Raw genomic sequence first — 21,021 nt, forward strand, 5'->3', positions numbered from 1 at the left:
GCAGGCTCAGAACCAGGTTCATCAGTGTGATTTGAGGTTGGGATTATCTCCCTGGACACATCCAGGGATGCCTGAGAAAACAAAGCATTTCACTTTGGATGCTGCTTTACTGAGTGGCAGCTCTTCTAAGCCAGAGCTTGGTATTTTCCTGAAAAGCAGTAGAAAACATGATTAAATGGAATAACATTTTTAGTTAAGCTTAGAAAATGGTTTCAGTTCATTAATTTTTGCTAAGATTTGCTTAATGCCACATCTGGTTCAGGAAAATTGTTATCTGGATGTCACCTTTGTGTATAAAAAGGGAATTAATAGTGAGCAACCAGATATTTTTTGATTGATTTATTGATTATTGGGAATACAAAGATTTATATACTATATATTGAAAGTTGATTAAGCTCTTTTTTATTTTTCTTTTTTTTTTTCCCCTGATTGTTTTGGTTGCATGCCAGTTTCACTGTGGGTAGCCATTCACAGCCTGATCTTAAATGCAGTAGGGTAAATAAGGAGAAATGTCATCAAGGGCATGAAGTTATCATGGTGCAAACCATGTAAGTGGAGGGTAACTCATGCCTCTGGTGCTCTGAGTTTTCATGAAACTCAGTATGACTGTAACTGGGCTCTGGGAATCGTATCTCTGGGGTCTCAGTGACACAGAGCAGCACAGGAAGTTCATTTTACTTGGGCCGTTAGTAAAATCCAGTTCTGTAATGTATTCACCCAAGATGTAGAAAGTGAGGAAAAAACCCAACCATATTACAGCACTGCTGATGTAGCCATTCCACTGTCCATGTTCTGCAGCCCTCTTTGTAATATACGCCAGTTCACTAAGTTAGTAATGATTTACAAAACCATGTATTTCTTTACTTTGTCAAGGTTGCTTTCACTTGACAACTTTGAAACAGGTTTTGTTAATTTATTCTTCAAAAATTGCCCAATATTGATTTAAGATTTTAAGTTTCTAATTCTTCTGAATCTTTTATTTTTTATCTCCCCTTCCTTTTCTCCCATTGACTACAATTAATTGAATACTACCCAGTGTTTTTCTCCTTGCATTTCCTTCTTTTTTCATATTGTAGTTTATTACTTCTATTATCAGATATTTTCTGCTTTTGATAGTTAGAGGGTGGCAGAGTCACATTTTCTATAATGTTTCCAAAATTAATGAAATTCTGAGCTACTGGAATGTGGCACAAGGAAGACTGAAAACAGACTCCTTCCACTTCCCACCGTTTCTTAACACTTCTCCTGAAAAGTAAGACTCTCTTAGACTCATACCAAAGAAAAGGCAGGGGAGAAGGAATGAGCATCGCTACCTGAATGACAGATACTTTTTCAAACTATTATACTTGCTAAAAATTGGGTATTTTGGGGAAATCTTTTAACAGCTGTTCTCAGTTTTGAAAAAGATAATATTGATGGGGAGAGAAAAGGTTTTCAATGAGAAGTTCCTGCAGCTGTCATGATGATTAATAAGGAAAAAAGGACGGAAAAAGGATGGAGAAATGAACTGTAATTTAGCATGTTAATCTTAACACCTTGTTCTGGGAAGGTACATTTTGATACCAGAGGAAAGAGACTATAGTGTTAGATGGTTTGTTCATTCTCTCGCCATCCTGAAGGGTTGTGTAGATAACCATTTTCTTCCCAACATCCAACAGGAGGGTGATCGCCTGAGCGATGAAGATTTGTACAAGTTCCTTGCTGACATGAGACGGCCATCATCAGTGTTACGGAGATTGAGACCTATCACAGGTATTGAATGAGATCTTTTTGGTGCACATCTGTTAAGGTATTTGGTTAGTCCTTCCCAAGTGCCACCTGATTCTTATCAGTAAGCAGATGAAAAATCCCTAAGAAGTCATTGACTGCATTCCCTGGTAGACCATGAGCACGAAAGATGGCATTTTGGCAAGTTTTGCGCTGGCACATGTGCACATGCAGCTCCTGTCACACTGAGAGTAGCTATCTGTGAGAAAAGGATGCAAACCCCAAAGCCATAAACCCAGCAGGAGCTGAGAAACCTCTGTTTTCCTGAGTAAAACACCTCTCTCTAGCTGAGGGGAGATCTCCCTCCTGGCTCCCACTTGGTTAATAGGAACAGACTCCACCTCTGTTTGAGGAAGGGAAATAAAAATGCTGGCACACTAGCAGTGAAATATCACTGGTCCCTGACCTGTGCTATTCCTGACAATATTTACTTAACCTGTTCTTAAAAATCTCCAGCAACAGCAATCTCACCACTTCCTTAGATCATCTCTCCCAGCACTCAGCTGTCCTTGTAGTGAGGTTAGGTATTAAGAAAACTTTGCAAAATTATCTTTCTGCAAATTAATCTGATTATGGTCTGCCATGCCCTCAGGGCAGTTATCACAACTTTTCAAGTGCTTGAATACTGTTATTAGCTCACTCTTATTTGCCTCCATTTTGTAGCCTAACTAATCTTAAGTTTTTTTCAACGCTTCATCAGAGGTTGTGATTTTAAAATTGCCTGTTGCTCTCTGCTAGAGTTTCTTTAATCTGTTCATGCTTTTCTTCAAGCATGGTGCTCTAAACTGGGTATGCTGCTCCTCCTAAGACCTCATGCCAAGCAAAGCAGACAAATTTGTCTCCCGTGTCTTACACACACACTGCACATCTTAGAATGGTTGTAGCTTTCTTCTGGACATTGGCTTATTGTCACTGCTGTCACCCAGCCCTTTTCTACAGAATTGATCCATGCCAATTTTTTTTTTTTTAATGTTTGTATGTTTGGCTTCTCCTTCTTAATGCAAGTCCTTTACTCTTTCTTACGTTTCACATTAGTCATTTGATGCCATTTCTCCAACTCTCCCCTCTTCCAAATTTTTATAATCATTCCAGCCACAGTGCCATCCACCAAAAAGAAGTGTGCTGTCATTACTGTCAGCTGACTTGCTAAGGCAAATATTCAGTAATCTTGGTGCAGATGAGCTTTCAGCAACTCCTGATGTCTCCTTCTGGTTTGATAGGCAAGATTCCTGATGAGACTTTGAATATTGTTTTTAACAATTAACAATTTATTGTTGGGCCTCACAGTAGCATTGCTATGGTATTTCCCCAACTTGCCTGTGAGAACAGCATTTGGGACTTGTTAAGATAGATCTTTGCTGTGGGTTCTTATTATCTGGTACCCCAGTTGCCATAGATACCTGTTTGATTCACTGTTACTTGTTTTTAACAGTCCACATTGGCTGTAACTTTATAATTTATTTATGAAATTAATATGTAGGATATTAACTTGAAGAAACAAAGCATGAACATGCTTTTTTATTTGTATTTAGCTTCTATTTATTGTAATAAAACCATTTTCTTCTTACAGCTCAATTAAAGATAGACATATCTCCAGCTCCAGAGAATCCCCATTACTGTCTGACTCCAGAGTTGCTGCAAGTCAAACTTTACCCAGACAGCAGAGTTAGACCTACAAGAGAAATCCTGGAGTTTCCTGCCAGGGATGTCTACGTTCCAAATACCACATACAGGTTAGAGTTTTGAAATAACGTTTCACGTTTCAAGACCTGAGACTGGCAAATTTAGAAATTCCTACCTTATCAGCTGGTTCATTGCAAAACTGCTGTTTCAGTAGATCTGCTGTGCCAGAAGCACAAAAGGGGTCCAGACTGACACAGCAGAAAATACACAGATGTGAAGGGTCAAACGTATTTGCATAAAACTTAGCTGTGAACAGGTACCTGAGACAAGTTTCTCCATTTCCCAAAATTCACAGTGAAATTTAGTTGAATTCTTTCCAGTTTTGTGTAGCTATTTTTCTTTGTCTGTGTGCTGAAGTCATTATTCTCTTACAGTTTCTGTTACTTTTTGACACTTTCAGTGATGTACTTTTTGTCTTGAAAGTGGGGGATAAAAATGAAAAAAGCATAATCCCTTCATTCATATTTCCATTCTGATTTAAAAGCAATTTCTTTGTTTACAGTGCTGTTTACAGAAAAAAAAATCTTCTGAAGATCTGGACAATAAGAAATTTTTCTAAAACGTCTTGGAAAACAATAACCTTTCTGTAACTAAGCCCAGGCAGGGAGCAGATTTCTTTTCATTATGTACCACTATTCATTTAAAGCTTTTTCACAGTATCTTTGAAGACATTACACCTCTGAGTGGAATTGTCTTCTTCTGTTGAGTAATTTCACCAACTTACTCACCAAATCAGTTACTTCTTGTTGCAGAAGTTAGATAAATACAAACCAGGTTTTTATAAACCGAAGCTTGCAAGAAAGAGTTTAGTCAAGTTCCATATCTCATGTCTTTTCAAAAGTTTTATTTATTTATTATTTATTTATTTATAGAGGTTGGACAGGTAATTAAACATTACAATATCCCAGCACAAATAAGCAGCGCTGTGTGATCTCTTCTTTGTAATACATCCATGAGGAGTAAAAGTATTTTTCCAATTTCTCTGTAATTAGCACATTCTGTTCACCATTGCTTCACTCTAACAAATTACAATTTAAAACCATTTTCTGTATGGTGGCAAATGTTGAGATAAAAAATCCATACTGTACAAGGGTTAGGTAACATATACAAGTCAATATGACTCACTGTAACTGCAGAATTGGCGTCCTTGTCAGCCAATACTTCCACAGCTGGCCACCCACAAGCACGTCAATAGTCCTACTGCCTTGGAGTATTCTGCAGCCAAAGTTAAATGTGAATGTGTTGCCAGGAGCAGGACCAACACTGTCACACAGGTTGTGCCTACAGGGTTTGTTGGTTGGTACTATTGACTCCATTGGAGTTGCCCCCCACAGGCAACCGTTCTCTACTTGAAAGGTGTTTTGTCACCGTGCTCACTTGGTCTTTTCATTTGATTTCTTAGGTATACTAAAAGGTCAGAAAGGGATGGCTCTGAATCCATTTCAAACGAGAAGAAAAGATCTCTTATTTATTTCAGTAAGCTTTGAAGCTTAGCTCTTAACTTTCAGTAAGAAAGCATAGTTCTTAAGCTATTCTTCAAAGTGTGGTATCTAAAAGATTAGGTCTGTTCTGTGGCTTATTTGATGTGTGTGTGTACACATCTGTAGCTGCATAAGTACAGTGCTTCAGCGAAGATTGGCCTGAGCTATACTGCTGAAAATTTGTCTGGAAATACACAGAACCCTAAAGTGGGGAATTACCCTTCTTTCATTTGCCCATAGAAACATTCCACAACAATAAGAAGAACCAAACATCAAATTAGTTACTTTAGAAAACAAAACTTCTTTTTTTCCCTATAGATTAATATCTAACCGTCTTCCATGGCATTTTGCCAGCCCTTTGTTTACTGAAACACTTTTCATGTTCCCTACTACACAACCTGGAAATGAATGCAACAGCTTGAAAACCCATTCCCCCAGGTAATACTATTCAACACATGAATAGGCAGCTGATTCCAAGGCATTAGAGTTTCATCCTGGGAAGTCAAAGCTTCAAGTAAGTTACAGCACATTGACATTGGGGCTGGGGCGAATGAGGGTACTCACCAAACATACTGTAAGACCATCGCAAATGCCTCAGGGTTTACGTATTGGAGAATACACCATACAGTGTATGGACTTAGACATGCATCTGTTATTAAATATAACATGAACTTCTTTGATGTAGTAATGTTCAGTGTATATGTTCTGAATTAAAATGCATCAGGTTGAGCATTCAGTCAAAACTTCTTAAATCTGTTGGGTGTATCATTATTTTGGTTGACTTGAGCAAGTAGTATCTTCCTTTCTTAGGCTTCCAGTATAGGCCTTTTTTTCTGTCTAGTCTTCCTCTTGACCTTGGTGCGATATATTTCCCATTAAGATTGGTTTCCTCACATTCACTGTGCCACCAGCCTCCTAAGGAAAAATATTGTAATGTCAGTTACTGTCAGTTATACTGTAACATACTATGCTCGGTTTCTGAGTAGACAGCTCCCATTTGCAACATAGATCTTCTTTAGACCAGTTCCGGCAAAAGTCACAACTACCCAGTATACCCAAATGAAATGGTGCTGATTGGGACACCTACGAAGTTAGCTCCACACTTTCATGTTTTCCATGACCCTCTACAACTGACTTTCGAAATTGCTGATGTTTTTCTCAGGTACAGATAGTTAAATCTCTGCATCTGCAAGAGGCTGAAGAGCCTTTAGTAAACAATTTCTCCTTTTTATTGGCTGGTGTCCTTAACCACAAGCTTAAATGGTAAGACCAGTTCTGCTGGCAAAGGACTGGCAGCAACTGTGCTAAAAAAGAAAGTTTAGTGCTTTGGAAGTCATTGGCCATCTGCTTTATGGTCACTAGAGTGGAGTAACACTCTCAGCTGTTTCGGACATTAACAATTTTCAAGCCTAGAATGACGTACAAAATGTTTGTTGCATGAAGCAGGTGTCTGGAGGGCAATTCTGTATCCTGTGGCTTAATCATTAATTGCCTTTTCAATTGTTTGCTTTTTGCTATAAACTGGCAAAACAGAAAAGCTTCATAAAATAAAAGAATTAGGAATCTTAACGAAATTATCTTCAAGGAGTAATGTCTTCAGCCTTGCATCTTTCTTGGTCCTTTGAGAGTGATTATAGCATGTAATACTTGACAAGCAGCTAAAATCTCCCTTTGAATGGAAACTCACCGTCATTCTTAACTTTTAGTTGTGGTCAAAATGGGGTTGAGTCAGTTTGTCCTCTCTCTCTCTCTCTCTCTCTCTCTGGGATTAAACAATCTGACCGAGGGCTGCCACACCAGAGCAGGCATCAGAGGAAAAACTGCTCTTTACTTCATAGCTCAGAATACGATCCTGGGGTTTTATTTCAACCTGTGCTGCTAGTTCTGTTTCTGATGTTGGTCATTTGCACAGCCTCACTATGCTTCAGTTTTACCAATCTATAAAATAGAAAGGTTGTCCTCCTTGTAGGACCCTGCTATCTGCCAACAAAAATCTTCTGCCCTTCCCTGAAAGTGGAAAGATGCTACTACCCTCTCTTTTTTGTATCTGAAGCCAGGCTAATATCAGTAACTACCCACTAAAGCATGCTACCATCCTTCATGTAACAAAGAAACAGCCATGGTAATATACCCGTCATACTGATACCTAGGTAGTTTTCTGGACAGTTGAAGTCATTTATTATGTCCACATCATGGTCTGCAGTTGAGAACCGCAGTTCTGTCTGCTCCGGTAGTGCATTGGGGATGCTCCCGGAGATCCGTGAAAGCTGGAGAGTGTAGTCTGTTTTGGGGCCTCCCAAGCTGAACGCATACTCGATGTAACGTTTGTTATCTCTCCAGTCCTGCAGCTCAATACGTAAGATGTAGTCCCCTTGTTTAGTAATGGAATAGGTCTTATTCAGGCCTAGCCAGAATTCTTCTGCAAAGTCATAGTAAACATTAGATGCTGTTAATACGGAAGTAGGCGTGAAAACACTTACCATGTTTTCCAGATCTGTAAGCCATACCTCAGATAGCTCATTCACCTTTAAAATATCAGTATTTGAAAATATATGTCCAAATAAGCTGTGCAATGTCAGAAGCAAGAGATGTCAGAATCAAGAGATGTCAGAGGTGAGGATGAGGGGACAGAAGTCACCAGGCAGAGAGTTAGTGGGGAAAGGGTTATGTGATAAACTTTCCCTAAAACCCCCTATTGCTCACACCGCTACTGAATTTGTTTTTACAGATAACCTGCAGGTAGTGTGTGTGAAAATACAGTGTTTAAAAGGCTTTATTTATTGCTTTAATTAAATCAATAATATGAGTCTTGGGGACTGTTGATCTTTTCAGAGGTCTCCTGCTACATTCTTTTTGTTTACCTCTTCTTAATTGCACACCAGTGATCAATAAAAGCAAGAGATATAAATGAACTGGAGCTTTTCTCTTAACTTTCCCACCTCTTGTGAAACTCTGAGAGGGAGCTCAAGACATTTAAAACATGCATAATTGGAACAGTGTGACAAATGAAGCAAATGACATACATAAAACCTAATTGCAATTGTTGTATTTTTTAAGGAAAGAGCTGCAGAACTAAACTGAGATTTCAATACCCTTGTGTACAAAGTGAATTTAACTTGAGCGTTTTTCTTTTGCTCGAATTCTTGATAATTAGTTTAATTAGTTTCATAGATTATATTAATTAAGTAGCTTATTATCGGTCCGCTGGTATCAGTGCACAGTAGGTAGTTGCCACATGTAGAAATAGTGTAGCTGAATGTGAGTGCTATACATGCAGGTGGCATTTTAAGCAATAGAAGATGGTTGAGTAAAATACTCGCACAATTTACAGGTAAGAAGCAGTAGCCTGTTATATTTTATCACCTTAGAATATGCAGCACAGAACTGAGTAGGACATAACTGAGAGTTATGTGATCCTTTGCAAAATCTTTCTGACACTGGAAAGGTGTGGCTTCATGTTGGTTTAGTATATGGGAATTGGAGACCAATCAAAGAGCAACTGTAGCATTCTATATGATTAGACAAACTATACAGGTAAAAGTCTACCTCAGTTGTGAGCTACTGTCCCAAAATGCAGGAGAGGTTGAGATATTTGAAGAATATCTTCAACAGAAAGGTTGTGAGATTCCAGCTCTTTATTTTAGAAGAGCTGCAAGTACGTCAATATTGCTGCCCACATTGGTGAGGTTTTGATCTGTGCTATGCCTAGAAAGTCAAAATATTTTCTAAACAAAAGTAGTCATCTCATTGTACGAGAAAAACAGGGGAAGTCCTCTGGATGGGGAGGCTGTTGGGCAGCACTTGGTGCTAAAAAATTCTTTGGAGTTGATGATTAACAGGGGAACATGGGTGTTTCCTCACCCTATCCAGCTGTGGAGGGGATTGGCCACTGCGTGGGGAAGCTGGAGGTGAGGTGAGGAAGTGCAGGAGAGCACATGCAGCCTTGGGCTCTCTTGAGGTTGGAAAAATTGGTGTGGTGGTTTTAAGGCAAACATCATTGCAGAAAGTTTGAGAGAAAGTAGTGACAGCAACCTGATGAGGTTTTACGTTTATGTGTGTATTTTAAAGGCTTTTGGGGGGTGCTTTTATGAATAGTAAAATCTCGATAATTAAAATAGCATTTAAAGCATTCTGGCCTTGATTCAGCAAAAGTTTCTAAACACAGATTTGAAGGTGTGTCTTTGAGAATTTTACTGAGTAATTTTCTGGTAAGCACTTTCTGGTGTTCTACTAATTAGGTAAGCTATTCAGATTTGATTGCAGGTTTTGTATGCTCTCATGTGAACACCTTTAATTAAGAAGATTCAGCTTCTCAAATCAACTGATGCAAAGAAAAGACACAAAGAAAGCATTTTTACCATTGAGTTCACCAAAACCATTTGCATAGGCATCCCAGGTTTGGTTGAAATCTAGTGATCCATCCACTCTGTTCTGGATTACAGTCCAGGAGCTGCCTGTGAATGCGAAGAGGAAGTAAGTCACAAGTCTGACTTAAGTGTTTAAAGTTCTAGGGAGAAGATGGAAAGTAACTGAGACAGTCAGCCGCTGTGGCTGCCCTTATGTGAGCTCGCTCTTCACTGCAGTGAAGAAGAAAATAGGTTTGCATTGAAGGTGGCTCCATATGAAAAACCACTTACTCTTCATTTTGCAGCAAACCTGAGTGTATGTGTGCTGAGCTGTAAAGCCTTTTGGCTATACAGGGAGCAGATGCTCGACTCATCTTGGCCTTGGCCTTATTAACTGTCCATGAGTGTGCTCTTGGGTGCTCCAGTTTTGAAGTAGAATGAGTTAGCCTAAATCTTCCTGAAAGAAATTCAAGTGAGCACAGGTGAACAGAACACAGGGCTGTTCAAGTGTCCTCTGCCACACTTGCAGTGACTCAGCTCACCGGATGTATTTTGTTAAGCTGCCTTAACTGTGTTTTATTTGTTTATGAGGGATGAGAAACACAACCATAGAGAAAATGGTAAAAAAAGAGATATGAAATGTTCCAGACGTTTGATCAGATGGTCAGACTTCCTCTACTGATAGTGCTTGACTGCTGGGAATGCAACTCCACAGAAGGTATGAAGTGTTGAAGGCCATGCCTACGCTAGGGCTGCAGTGGGATCTTTCTCCTGACCAGGTCATGACACCCTCATTTCACCAGTTTCAACAAATGTAAGCAAAGTTGCTTCTGGCACAGGGCAACCGCTCTGTTTACACATCCAAACAAATCGCATGGCCCTGCCACGTTTGCATCAGTGTGTTTCCAGGCTCTCCAGGTAGCTGTGGCAAAGGGACTGTATGGGGAAGCTAGGCAGGACACGCACAGAGCAGCACTGCAGGATGATGCATTGTGGGGTGAAAAAAACAGGGCCAGTGAACTGGCCAAACAATGTGTGATCTCTGGGTAGTGGCAAAGGGAACAGACAAATGGGTTTCTTAGAGAGAGGGAGCTTGGGTACATGCTGTGCGTTCTGGTCCATGACAATTCTGTCTCCAGGACTCACCTCTTTGGGTTAGTTTGGTATATTGAAGTCTCCAGCGGTAACCCTTGTTAATGAAACAAAATTTTACTAAGGTATTTACTATTTGCTTTTACTTGGAAAAGCTATTAATGATTGCAATATGATGGCATTTAAAATTGCCATTTTCATTGTAATTGCCATTTTCATTACCTGTACCTAAAGGGGCTTGGGTTTTTTAATATACTTAATTTATGTCACATGATTGAAAGTCCTTTCCTCAGTATAAACAAGATATGAGTAAAGAATTAAAGTAGTGTTTGGGAGACTTCAGGATACGGGAAACCTGAGTGCAGAGCACAGACAGGCCAGTAAGAGAAGTCTGAAGAGAAGAGGATACGTAATTCCTGATAAGTTTTTGTGTACTTTGGGATGAGACACAGGTTTTTGGCTTATAAGAAACTACTTATGTGAAAATTAGACTGTTGCTAGCACAGCTGTCTTACCAAATTTCATTTCACAGTAGACATCAAAAGCTTCTGAGCCATTGGGCTTAATAGTGTAAACACCACTGGACCGCATGCCACTGTTGTAAAGAGCAGTGCAGTCAGGAGCAGCACCTAGGAAAGCAAACAGCAGACAATTACAAATCCTGGTTTGGATGTGGTAAGTTTTAAGCCAGCCTTGTAACTTGAATTTCCAGAGCCAAAACAAAAACTAGAACAGTCGTTTTGGTAATTTTATTTTACAATAATGTCATGAAATGGACAAACTGTTTTGGGCTTGGTAGTACAGCTGCCAAGTTGTACGTAGGTTGGACTGCTTACATTTTTTTAAGTTAGGCAACATTTCAGTTCAGATAATTTTGGGAAGTTTGTAAGGCCTAAGACTAGACTCTGGCAAATGGATTTTCATACCCCTTGTAAGGTTCCCCGTAAATACCGTTCCCGTTGCTGCAGTTTGAAGATGTCTCTCAACTTTAAAGAAGGCTCTTCTAAATCTTAAAATTAGCCAGCATGAAGTAACTTAGTTCTCTGTTCATACACTCCAAGACAGGCATCGGCAAGGTCAGAAGTGTCAGTAAAAGGGTGGTCACAGCATGTGTTTACAAGGGGTGAAGAGAGGCTGAAGGTTGAGGACAGGATTACTGCATTATTGGACATCGTTCCTGTATGTCACCCCAGAGACAAGTACACATATAGTGGGGCTAAGTAGATTTTTTCCAAAGCACAAAATGTAGCTCCTTCCCACAGAACCATATATAACATAAGAGTCTTTTGCTTTTAGTCTTTGACTGTTAAAAACCAATGCAAAACTTTCACAGAGAGAATAATGTGAATGCAATTTATTGTGTAGTCATGCCTAAGAGATGTGGTCTTACCATCAGATTTGTGTGTTACAGCTGTGGCATTGCGCACAGGAAAGGGGATGGCCTCTGGTTCTGTTTGCTCCCCTGTGAAGGAGTTCTCTGCGAGTTCCTGGAGCTCTATGTGGTTTAGCTGAAAGAACCGTAATTACAGACTGTTCATTTCCCAAGGCTCTGAAATGATGAGATTCATGTATCAAGCCAAACAATGTCATGCAGAGAGTAATTTTTCTTGTGAATGTAATCCTTTAGAATACCCAATCTACAACATAAAAATAACTTCAGAACTGCACTGGTGGATTTCAGTTGCGTGAATGTCAGCTGTGCTACTGCTCAAACAAGGTAGGATTCATGAGGCGAGTAAATGACCCGTTCTCATGAGGTGCACCTTAATGGGCAAACAGATTTAACTTACTTCCTCAGGTGACATCACTTAGACAAATAATACCAACATCCAAAGAGCACAGAACCCACAGTTCCTTAGGCTGAAATGCATTTTCCTTTTATAGACTCCTCTTTGGAATAAATTAAATATGAGCATGTCAGTTATACCCAGTGTTACAGTGACATGTGCTGAACTGCAGAACATGGTTCCCTATTGGAGTGAATATTGGAAAAGAAGAAAGAGGTAGAAAGTAATGATAATTAGAAGACCAATGGAAGAACGATAATATGATAGACAATAAGAGGAAAAAAAGAAAATTAGCAATCAGAAGATACAGCAGCCTGATAGACAGCATTTCAAAGCTGTGTTCTTGGTCATTGTGTGCCCTGGCCATAGCCCTCTGCCTGGCAGCACAGCAGTCTCTCACCCGAAAATGTAACTGTTTGCAGTCAAAATTGTTTATACCCTCCTCTACACCCCCAAACTGCGAACAAGAAGGATGGCTGACCTGAAGGAAAGGGCCATTGACTGCTTCAGTGTTATGAGAGATGACAAATTCTGAAAAGAGAAATAGAGATGGTTCCTGTACCTTGTCCTCCAGCTCCATTATTTGATTGTGCTGTCTGTCGAGTTGCACGTGCTGGTCCTCCACGATTTTGAGAAGTTGCTTGATGTGGTTGTCCTGCTGCTCCACAAAAGCCTGAGGACAGGAAGGAGGGAAGGAGGGTTGTGGTTAGAAGCAGCAGAGGACCTTCACAGTGGCACTGCCTCCATAACTTTTCATGTGACCAGTTTTGAGAGGCACAAACCATTTAACATTGCCTTTCATTTTCCAAGGGATTGCCTGCTTTGCCTCTGAACAGTTGAATTTCTTTGCCTCTGAAGTGAACACCCGTTTTTTTGGAGACAGACTACTGGCAGCTTTGTAGATATTTTATGTTGTTGCTATTTTCCTTCCATTTTCACATCCAGAACAATTATATTCTGTGAAGTTGGCCCTTGATTCAAACCAGATGTATGCCACTGATCAGCAAAGGTAACAATTACCAGCATTTAGGGTATCAGCTTGGGATTTAGAAGATCTGGATTCATCTTTCTGCTTTGACACAAACATCCAGTATTTTCTAACACAAGTTACTTAACCTTTTGCTTCTGCAAAGTACAGTTAATACTTCCTTTTCCATGGGAAACCTTATACCCACCTAAATACTTGCATGTATTGACATTAAGTCTCTTAACGCTTCCAAGCTTCTTTGGTCCTGGAGGTCATATAGGTGCTACAGATGTCCCTCTTTAAACCTTTAAACTTCCTGGTTTTGTACTGAGCAGGCGGTTCCTAGTAATTTGTAATGAGATGATGACGTACAAACCTATGGGCTTGGTAATCACATCATTTTCCTGATAGCAAACATTTTTTATCATTATTATTACAGAATTTCTTAAAACTGATTTGCAAAAAAATACTGAAAAAGATACAGAGCCTTGTAATTTCACAATTTTCTCATCTGTTGCACTGGGGATTTTTACTGTGAAATAGACAGTATGTTAGATTAAGACACTGATTCTTTTAAGATTATCACAATGATTTATTTCTCTAAATACACAGTAGTACTACAGTGAAGAGGAAGGGAAAACATGAGCTTCTATTGCGTAACTACCAATAATAGCATTACAGTTTACTTTGGCATTGTGTGCCAAGGGCTTTCACAAGTCTACTTACTTTGAGTGACGAAATTTCTTTTGTCTCTTGCATTGAAGGCTGGATAATGGCCAGTTTAGTGACTTTGTCTTCCAGTCCCCATACTTTCTCTTGCAGCTGGATTTTGTTTTGTATGAGGTCTTCAATCTTCAAATTCATCTCCTGTGAGAGATTCTTTATCTCTTCATTGTTGATTTGCAGTCTGGCTGTAGTTTGTCTGAGCTGTTCTTCTTCTTCTTTGATTTCACTAGTTTGCAGTGAGAGCTCGTAAAAGGACCTATCAAAAATGTAAAGTTTTTGAAAGATGTCATTCATCTGCCCCTTTGTCTTATGGACAAAGTCTTTAAGACCGTGTCCAAGCTGGAGGAGTCCATTGGCTAAGATTCGTACATCATCTAGCATGGCAAATCTTGATTTTGTCTCGGGAGATGCAGCAGAATCAAAGGAGGAATAATCCTTCTCAGCTCTAGCTGGAAGAGCAAGTGGGACAATGAATAGAAAGGCTAGAATAGTTTTCATGTTTTCTGCTCCTGATACTCTGTGGTCGTTCAGGAAGCGGAGACTTTTCCTACTAGCAGTTTTTGCTGTGTGACTGTTCTGGATTGAAGAATTTGATCTATTTATACTCCTCTTCATTTTAGAAGAGGCAGACCAACGAGTTGATCATTAAACTGTGTGTATTTGAACGCCTGTAACCCCTCTTGAATGTAGGTTGATACCTGGGAAGATAAAACTGAGAGACGGGTGTGTTGCTGATTAAACTGGTTCTGAACTTTTCCATCTGCCAGACCTTCTGTTATAAAATGTTATTGATGACGTAGTGTTTTTCACACAACACTTTTTAATAGATTAATTTTGGGTCATAATCTTGATAAGGGCCTAAATTGCTACTTGTTTGTGTTGTATGATTCCTTTTATTGCCTCAGGAGTATAAAAGGGTTTACCATACTTAAGAGCACTGGACGCTGTATTTCAGGTTGTGCAGCTCCTTGATAAGCTGTGGAAGGGCAAAATATTCCCAGATGATTCACACAACTTGATTCTCATCTTGTACCATTTTCTGATGTAACTCATTGTGCTGCAGTGGATTTACTTGTCATCTAGTTCAGATTAAGTGAGAAAGAGGGAATTAGGTCCAGAGATTGCCTGGATGTGATTCTACTATGTTAAGGTTTGTGCAGTAATTTACACCATATAAAACTTATTTTTTAAGAGCTGCTTTCCAGAGGTGGGTGAGATAAATAATACCTCACTCACATTTCTCGCCTTACCATTCTTCTTACTGTTTAAGATTCACACTACATAAAGCAAGTCTACAAGTACTCTGAAATAAATGTCCTGTTCTGCAGTGGGTCTCTGCATGGAAGCATGTATGTTTTTCGAGTAGTATTGCAGTATGAATGAAAGGTATTTCTCATTCTGGAATGACTCATAGCAATCCAAGAAATCAAAATCAATCCATGCAGAATATAGTCTGTACTTTGGAGAGTTTTCAGGGTTTTGCTAGATTCTTGTATGTTTAGTAATTCTTCCCCTGGACTACTTGTTGTTGTTGTTCATGTACATACACACAGATGCGTCAATAGAAATAATTGTTTTAAAAATGAAGTTGTTATCTCATATGTTGAACTTCCTGTGTGATGAAGGAGTGGTAATACGCAGGTAACCTCCCCACCCGTAATTAAGGAATGTGAAAGTATTCTAGATCTCTAGTTAATTGGTGGGAGAGTATTTTGTACCAGTATGATTTAGATCGGACTTACTGGAGTATCTGCACGAAGTATAGAAAAACGGCAGAGCATGTGGATCATCACGCCTTTCAGGACAGACTGAAGAGCTATGAAGAGGCCTGAGATACGTGCAGAGGCCCAAGCAGATACCACAGTGCTCCTGTAGTTCTGTTCAGTGCTCTGCAGCTTGCATTAAATCTGGTCAGAAATGCACATTTGTTAGATGCAGAAAGAATGGCTCTCACCAACTAAATGCCTGTCTGGCTCTCTGTTGATGACTCCTGTGCAGCCACAGTTAGCTGAGCCTGAACTCCTGAGACTGGGCTGCATCTGCTAGCTGTTGGCAGATGTAACATGTCGTGGAGAGGGGTTATTTGCTTAGTTACTCATTTGAGCCTGGAAGGCTATAGGCAAGCAAGGAATTTGGTTATGGGCTGTTCATTACTGCTCTTGTATGTCCATTCACTTGCTGATTAGTTATTTGCACTGAATATTTGGTGCATTGATGAAAACACGATGGTCCCTTCATTTCTAAAGTAACACAAGTCACTCATTGGAGAGTGACTGGTTGAACAGGATGTACACAAGCAGCCAAGAGGTGAGCAAAGTGCTAAGACTTTTTGGCTGTGTCACAGAGCTCATGACACTGTCCGATCTCCAGATGAGCAGTGGGGGAAAAGTTGTTTTGTGCAGAGAAATGACAGGGAGTTAGGACTGTGCATTTGTTTCTTCTCTGATGCTTAGTGATACAGCAGTCCACAACCCAAGACCACCAGTGACTGCACTGGAGCATCTCACAGGTTGAAAGTTCTACACATGTGTTATTCTGTGTTGGGAGTTTAAAAGCAGGTTTATTATGGCTGGTGCTGCTTATTCAATGGATAAGTTTTATATTGCCTTTGGCCAGTGGGCAATCTGCTGTATTCCTGAATCAGGTGCCTCTCGGCGGTATTGCACTTGGGCTGGGTAGTTGTGTCACCAGGTGGAGCAAAGTAAAAAATATTCTAGTGATGCAGTTAGGAAGCTCAGTCTGCATAGAGACACAGAATTGAACAAGGACTTTTGCTAAAATGAAACACCGTTTAATCTTCCTGCTTCTGCCTTTTTATCAGCACTTTAACTCTACATGTAAAAGTCTAGTAAGTAGGGCTCAAATGGTGATCTCTCTATTCATTCTTAACTTCATTGTGATAACCATGTTTATCATGATTAATTCTCTGATCTGCATGGCATAGGGTGTTATTCCAGAGATCTACCTTTGACAAAGTTGATTGCTTTCACAAGGTATGTCCGTGAGGTTCTAGTCTGTGAGAAGCTGTTCAGTGGAAGGCTATCATGCCCTATTAAAATCTGCATTTTTTCAGATTAGTCTCTAAAGAAAGTCATCAAATTGGTATTTACTCAACACTACTAAAAATCTGTTAGAAGAAGTCTTAGAACAATTAGGGTTATTCATGGGACAGTGATCAGCCTGGAGGATTTTCATTGAGTCATCATTCCTGCAGCATTTTCTCGTTTGTTAATATCAATGGAAATATATGAAGAGCTGTTCAAATGAGTAGGGAAAAAAACCCAAATGTGTAGGATCTGGATGGCAGTTACATTGTGCCTTTGTGGGAAATTGTTAGGGTTCTTAACACTTAACTCTGAAAGGTTTCGCAGTTTTGGCTTTGAATAGTAGACCAAGATACATTATACCCAATAACCCTATTAAACGCTTTCCAGTATTTAAAAAAGTAAGATAAGCATGTGCTTTTGAAGGATTTGTATTTTCTGTGGGGAAACTCATTGGAGTTCCACTTGTGTAGATGAAATTTAGGTATGGTTTTTATCTGGGCCTGACACTGTTCTGTAATAGGGAACGAAGTCCAGCCTCCGGCATCTGAGATGGAGATTTTGGGCTGCAAAACTTGAAGAACTGGTTGCAAAATTTTAAAAAAAAATGGTATAGACTTTCTGCAGTCCACTTCAAAGTACTTGGGTGGCTTTGGTTTTACAGGGTTTCAAATGAATCATTTTCTGTTGATTTTGCTATTTCTTACAAGAAGTCTTTCTGAGTTTTGTTTTAAATAGTTTTGAATTCTTCCTAACCCCATCACCCCCCAAAATTTTTATTCTTGGCTTAGTCTTCAGAAAAACATAGGAAGTTACTCAAGAAATAGCAATAACCAAGCAACTGGAGATGAGACATTTTACCAGGCTTTTGCAGCTGCTCGTCCCCATGCCGCGGTTGTTGTGGCTCAGCTGACGTATAACTCAGCAAGCTGCGGCAGCTTGCTTGTGCCAGGTGCTGCTCAGACATGGCACTACCCTTTAGAAAGGTTTGTTTCCCAAATGGGAAAGCCAGTCAAAATGCTCTGATGTCAAATACGAAAAAAGCACGAGTGACTGCCGAGCACGTTTCCATATTACTGCCATTGCTAATAAAGCCAAGCAGTGATAGGCTCACTGCAAAATACCACCCTTAGATGTCACAACAGTCACAGAGTCCATAAGAAAAGTAGGACAGAGGAAAGCAGAGGGGAGAAAACCTCTGGTATGATTAAACCGTAAGATTCAGGGGCTGTAGAAACCCTAAGGGGGAATTCTGCCTCTGAGAGCTGTTAGCCCAGTCAAGAAAAGATGTATATAACAAACATGATCCTGAAGATCTTTCATGCACCTGGGTGACCCTTACCAAATGGGCTTTAAATGATTTTTATAGTAGGAATAAAGTAAAGACAAAGGTCTCTGGGTTTTAGTGGAAAGGGAAATTTTCATAATAGTTAGACATTCCCTCTAAGACTTAGGATCGGCTTTTAATGTTTTAATACCTTTATGAAGGATTTTGCAAAATGGCTGCAATCACCTTATATAAATATTTAGAGGAGTGCCTCGTGCCATTATTTCCCTGGCTTGGGAAGCCTTTGCTCTTTAGCAGTTCATTTTATGGAGGTAAAAGTACTTTTGAGATCTGTTTGAGATAATAGTATAAGCTTTGCATACATTTTGCATAGCATTTTAATAAAAGCCCCAGACACAAGTCCTTGGGTTTAAAGCTTCTGGCTGAAACCTTTATTGATAGAAAGCTGCAAACAGTATCATCAAGAAGTAGCTGTCACCTGGAAGCATAAGGACTAGTGGTCCTTTTGTTTAATCAGTGTATGCTTAGCATGGTTGTTGGTGTTGCAGTGTTATTTTCATGGTCAATACCTTCTCCTCCCTTTATCCCTTCTACAGGGAATCAGAACACTGGTATAAGACCTCCCCACGATGTCTGGCCCACCAGAAAGTTGCTCTCTTCTCTTGCTTCTCACTGCTTGTATATAATACAGGGCTGGGGCTGTCCTCTCTTGATTCCTGAAGACTACGTTCAGTGCCATGCCAGTTACTTTGCCTTTAAAAGCCCAGCAACTTTGATGCCTATCATCTCACCCATGCATTGAGGCAGCTTCTACCACTACTTTGCACAGAAGTCTTGTTTCACTTTTTTCAGAGGAGAGTGGCTACACCTCTGGTGTCCTATGAAGTGTACTGAGCCCAGGTATTTGTGTACTCAAATAATAAGATGAAAACTTGAGATGTAATGAATCAAAGGAAAGAGGGTAACAAAAGAGAAACCGAGAAGTCAGCCTCCCAGGGTGTTAGATAGGGGCATCGGTTCCTTCAAGAGATAATATTCCTATTGGCTTTTCAGCCATGAGTCTCTTCCCATGGCTCCTGTAACTGTGCTTACAGCAGACAGGAAGATCAGCAGCTTTTACCTATGTAGGGTAAGGTAAAATAGGATTTTTCATTTGAGGTCACATTCTGATGTATGAGCAGGGGAATTTTTTCCCCTCTCTGTGTGTAAATTCTCAACAAAAGGATGATGCCTGTAGTAGGAAACCCTCTGGAGAGAAGCTGTTTGAACAGGAGCAAGCATCCAACTCTCCCCTGTCTTTCAGTGGGATCTGAGCATCTGAACTCCCTTAAGCAACATGCGCTTCTTCCTAATGAAATGCAGGATAATTGCCCTCTGAGCCTTTCACATGGCAAGGACTTGAAAGGCAACGAAGAGGGGAACAAGCAATACATCTCCAGCGTTTGTTGTTACGAATGCAGCTAAAGGCCTTCCTGACATGTAACATCAGCTGTAATGTCTGCTTGTGGGTCTCTAGCACCCTCTTTCTAGAGTGGCATCAGATTGGTGAAATGTCTGCTTTGCTCCCAGGAAGCCAAGCCCTAGCAGAAGAGGTGGTAGGAGAACTGCAAGCTTGGTTTAGGCTCATTTCTACTATTCAGCATAAATCTGTCCTAAGTGTAAGACTGCCTTTAATATAGGGATCCTGTAGCCTGGCTTCGCAAATACATTAAATCCTTCTCTTAAGCACTAATAATACTTAATAAAAGTTTTATGAGCAATGTACATTTTAGAGTAAATTTTCATATCCATTTTCATTTTAAAAAGAATATCAAGGAGCCAATGTATTCATGCCAGAAGAAAGTAATTTAGTAGAGTCACAAAAACGGCACAGGCCCCCTCTGAAATAGTAAGACAGCATTGATTAGGCAAAGCGACCAATGGGGATGGGATTCAAAAACTTAATTCACCATGAAGGACTTGAAAGGGAAGAAATTCCCATGTGCCAGCTAAGCATATTCCTCTGCCTGAAGGGGTGAAAAAGAGCTTGGCTTCATAATGCTGCCCCATACAGCCTTCTGGAGCTATACAGCTGGACTGCTCTGTATAGCTGCTGACCCAGAGGACGTACCTTTTCCTTCAGAGGCTCTTAGAGAATTCCTTAGGACTAGCATTAGCCCATGTCTGTACAGGTGGGAGTACCCATGGGTATCGGGGAGCAAATGGAGTTGCCATCAGAACCACGTCCTTGGGCGGGATTAATTTGCTGAAACATTGACATCTAGTGCAATTTCAGACAGTTGAGGGCAGCCCACCTTTCCAGCTGCTCCTCCAGGAGAGTGACCCACTGCCAGCCCAGTGGAGGTGTTTAGGCTACCCATGGCATCTAAAAAGACACCTGGTGCCTTCACTGAGCAACCAAATCACTGCCCCCCTGACAATTGAAAAAAGGGTCTTTTTTTTGTTTTCAGTCTACTGTTTCCAGCGCTCTATAGTGGCTGCTTTATTATGCTTAAAATGTTGTCCTGTTGTGCTCTTCACTGCAGTTTTCTGTGCCCATCTGTTGTCTCTTGTCTCTATGGGACAAGGAACAGTTGGAAACTACTTACAAATTGTGTTGAGATTCACTGAATAGTTCCCAGAGGGGGACAGAGGAGAAGGGAACCTCTTTTACCTCCTGCCTTACAAGCTCTGGCTTGTTACAGAATTAGTTGCTTCAGTGTTTGAGCAAAATGCAACACGCCAGTCTTTTATCCCTAGCAGATGCAAGGCAGCAACATGAATCTCTCACCTAACCGTTGGGTTGCTGAGTAGCCTGTGGTGAGCATCACTCTCGGTCCCTGTTGGAGCCATAGGAACCA

The 21,021-nt window shown here is 40.2% G+C and overlaps 2 protein-coding genes across 3 annotated transcripts in view; one reads left to right on the top strand and one right to left on the bottom strand.

Moving 5' to 3' along the window:
• Nucleotides 1-21,021, top strand: part of DOCK7 (dedicator of cytokinesis 7) — a 111,468-nt gene that overhangs the window by 28,170 nt on the left and 62,277 nt on the right. Inside the window, 2 exon segments of the mRNA XM_035891753.1 lie at nucleotides 1,659-1,752; nucleotides 3,338-3,500. Coding sequence (XP_035747646.1) covers nucleotides 1,659-1,752; nucleotides 3,338-3,500 — 257 coding nt within the window.
• On the bottom strand, nucleotides 5,665-14,347 carry ANGPTL3 (angiopoietin like 3). 2 transcript variants are annotated; one of them, XM_009636229.2, is made up of 7 exons: nucleotides 13,850-14,347; nucleotides 12,719-12,829; nucleotides 11,760-11,877; nucleotides 10,885-10,998; nucleotides 9,290-9,385; nucleotides 7,078-7,350; nucleotides 5,665-5,846 (listed from the first exon to the last, which is right to left on the bottom strand). In XM_009636229.2, the coding sequence occupies exons 1-7, from the start codon at nucleotides 14,345-14,347 to the stop codon at nucleotides 5,665-5,667; spliced, it is 1,392 nt and encodes a 463-aa protein (XP_009634524.1). The 2 variants fall into 2 exon arrangements, with proteins under 2 accessions (XP_009634524.1, XP_009634523.1); XM_009636228.2 differs by lacking the exon at nucleotides 11,760-11,877 and having other exon boundaries at nucleotides 12,595-12,829.

Source organism: Egretta garzetta, unplaced genomic scaffold, assembly GCF_000687185.1.
Source record: "Egretta garzetta isolate BGI_Z169 unplaced genomic scaffold, ASM68718v1 scaffold163, whole genome shotgun sequence".
Classification (NCBI taxonomy): domain Eukaryota; kingdom Metazoa; phylum Chordata; class Aves; order Pelecaniformes; family Ardeidae; genus Egretta; species Egretta garzetta.

Excerpts from the sequence above, each read along its gene's own strand:
- ANGPTL3 (XM_009636228.2), bottom strand. The coding sequence starts at position 14,347 with ATGAAAACTATTCTAGCCTTTCTATTCATTGTCCCACTTGCTCTTCCA. Across the intron at positions 7,351-9,289 it reads TGGTTTTGGTGAACTCAATG|AAGAATTCTGGCTAGGCCTG; the intron begins GTAAAAATGCTT and ends ATGACTTTGCAG. Across the intron at positions 5,847-7,077 it reads CTGTCCAGAAAACTACCTAG|GAGGCTGGTGGCACAGTGAA; the intron begins GTATCAGTATGA and ends ATTTTTCCTTAG.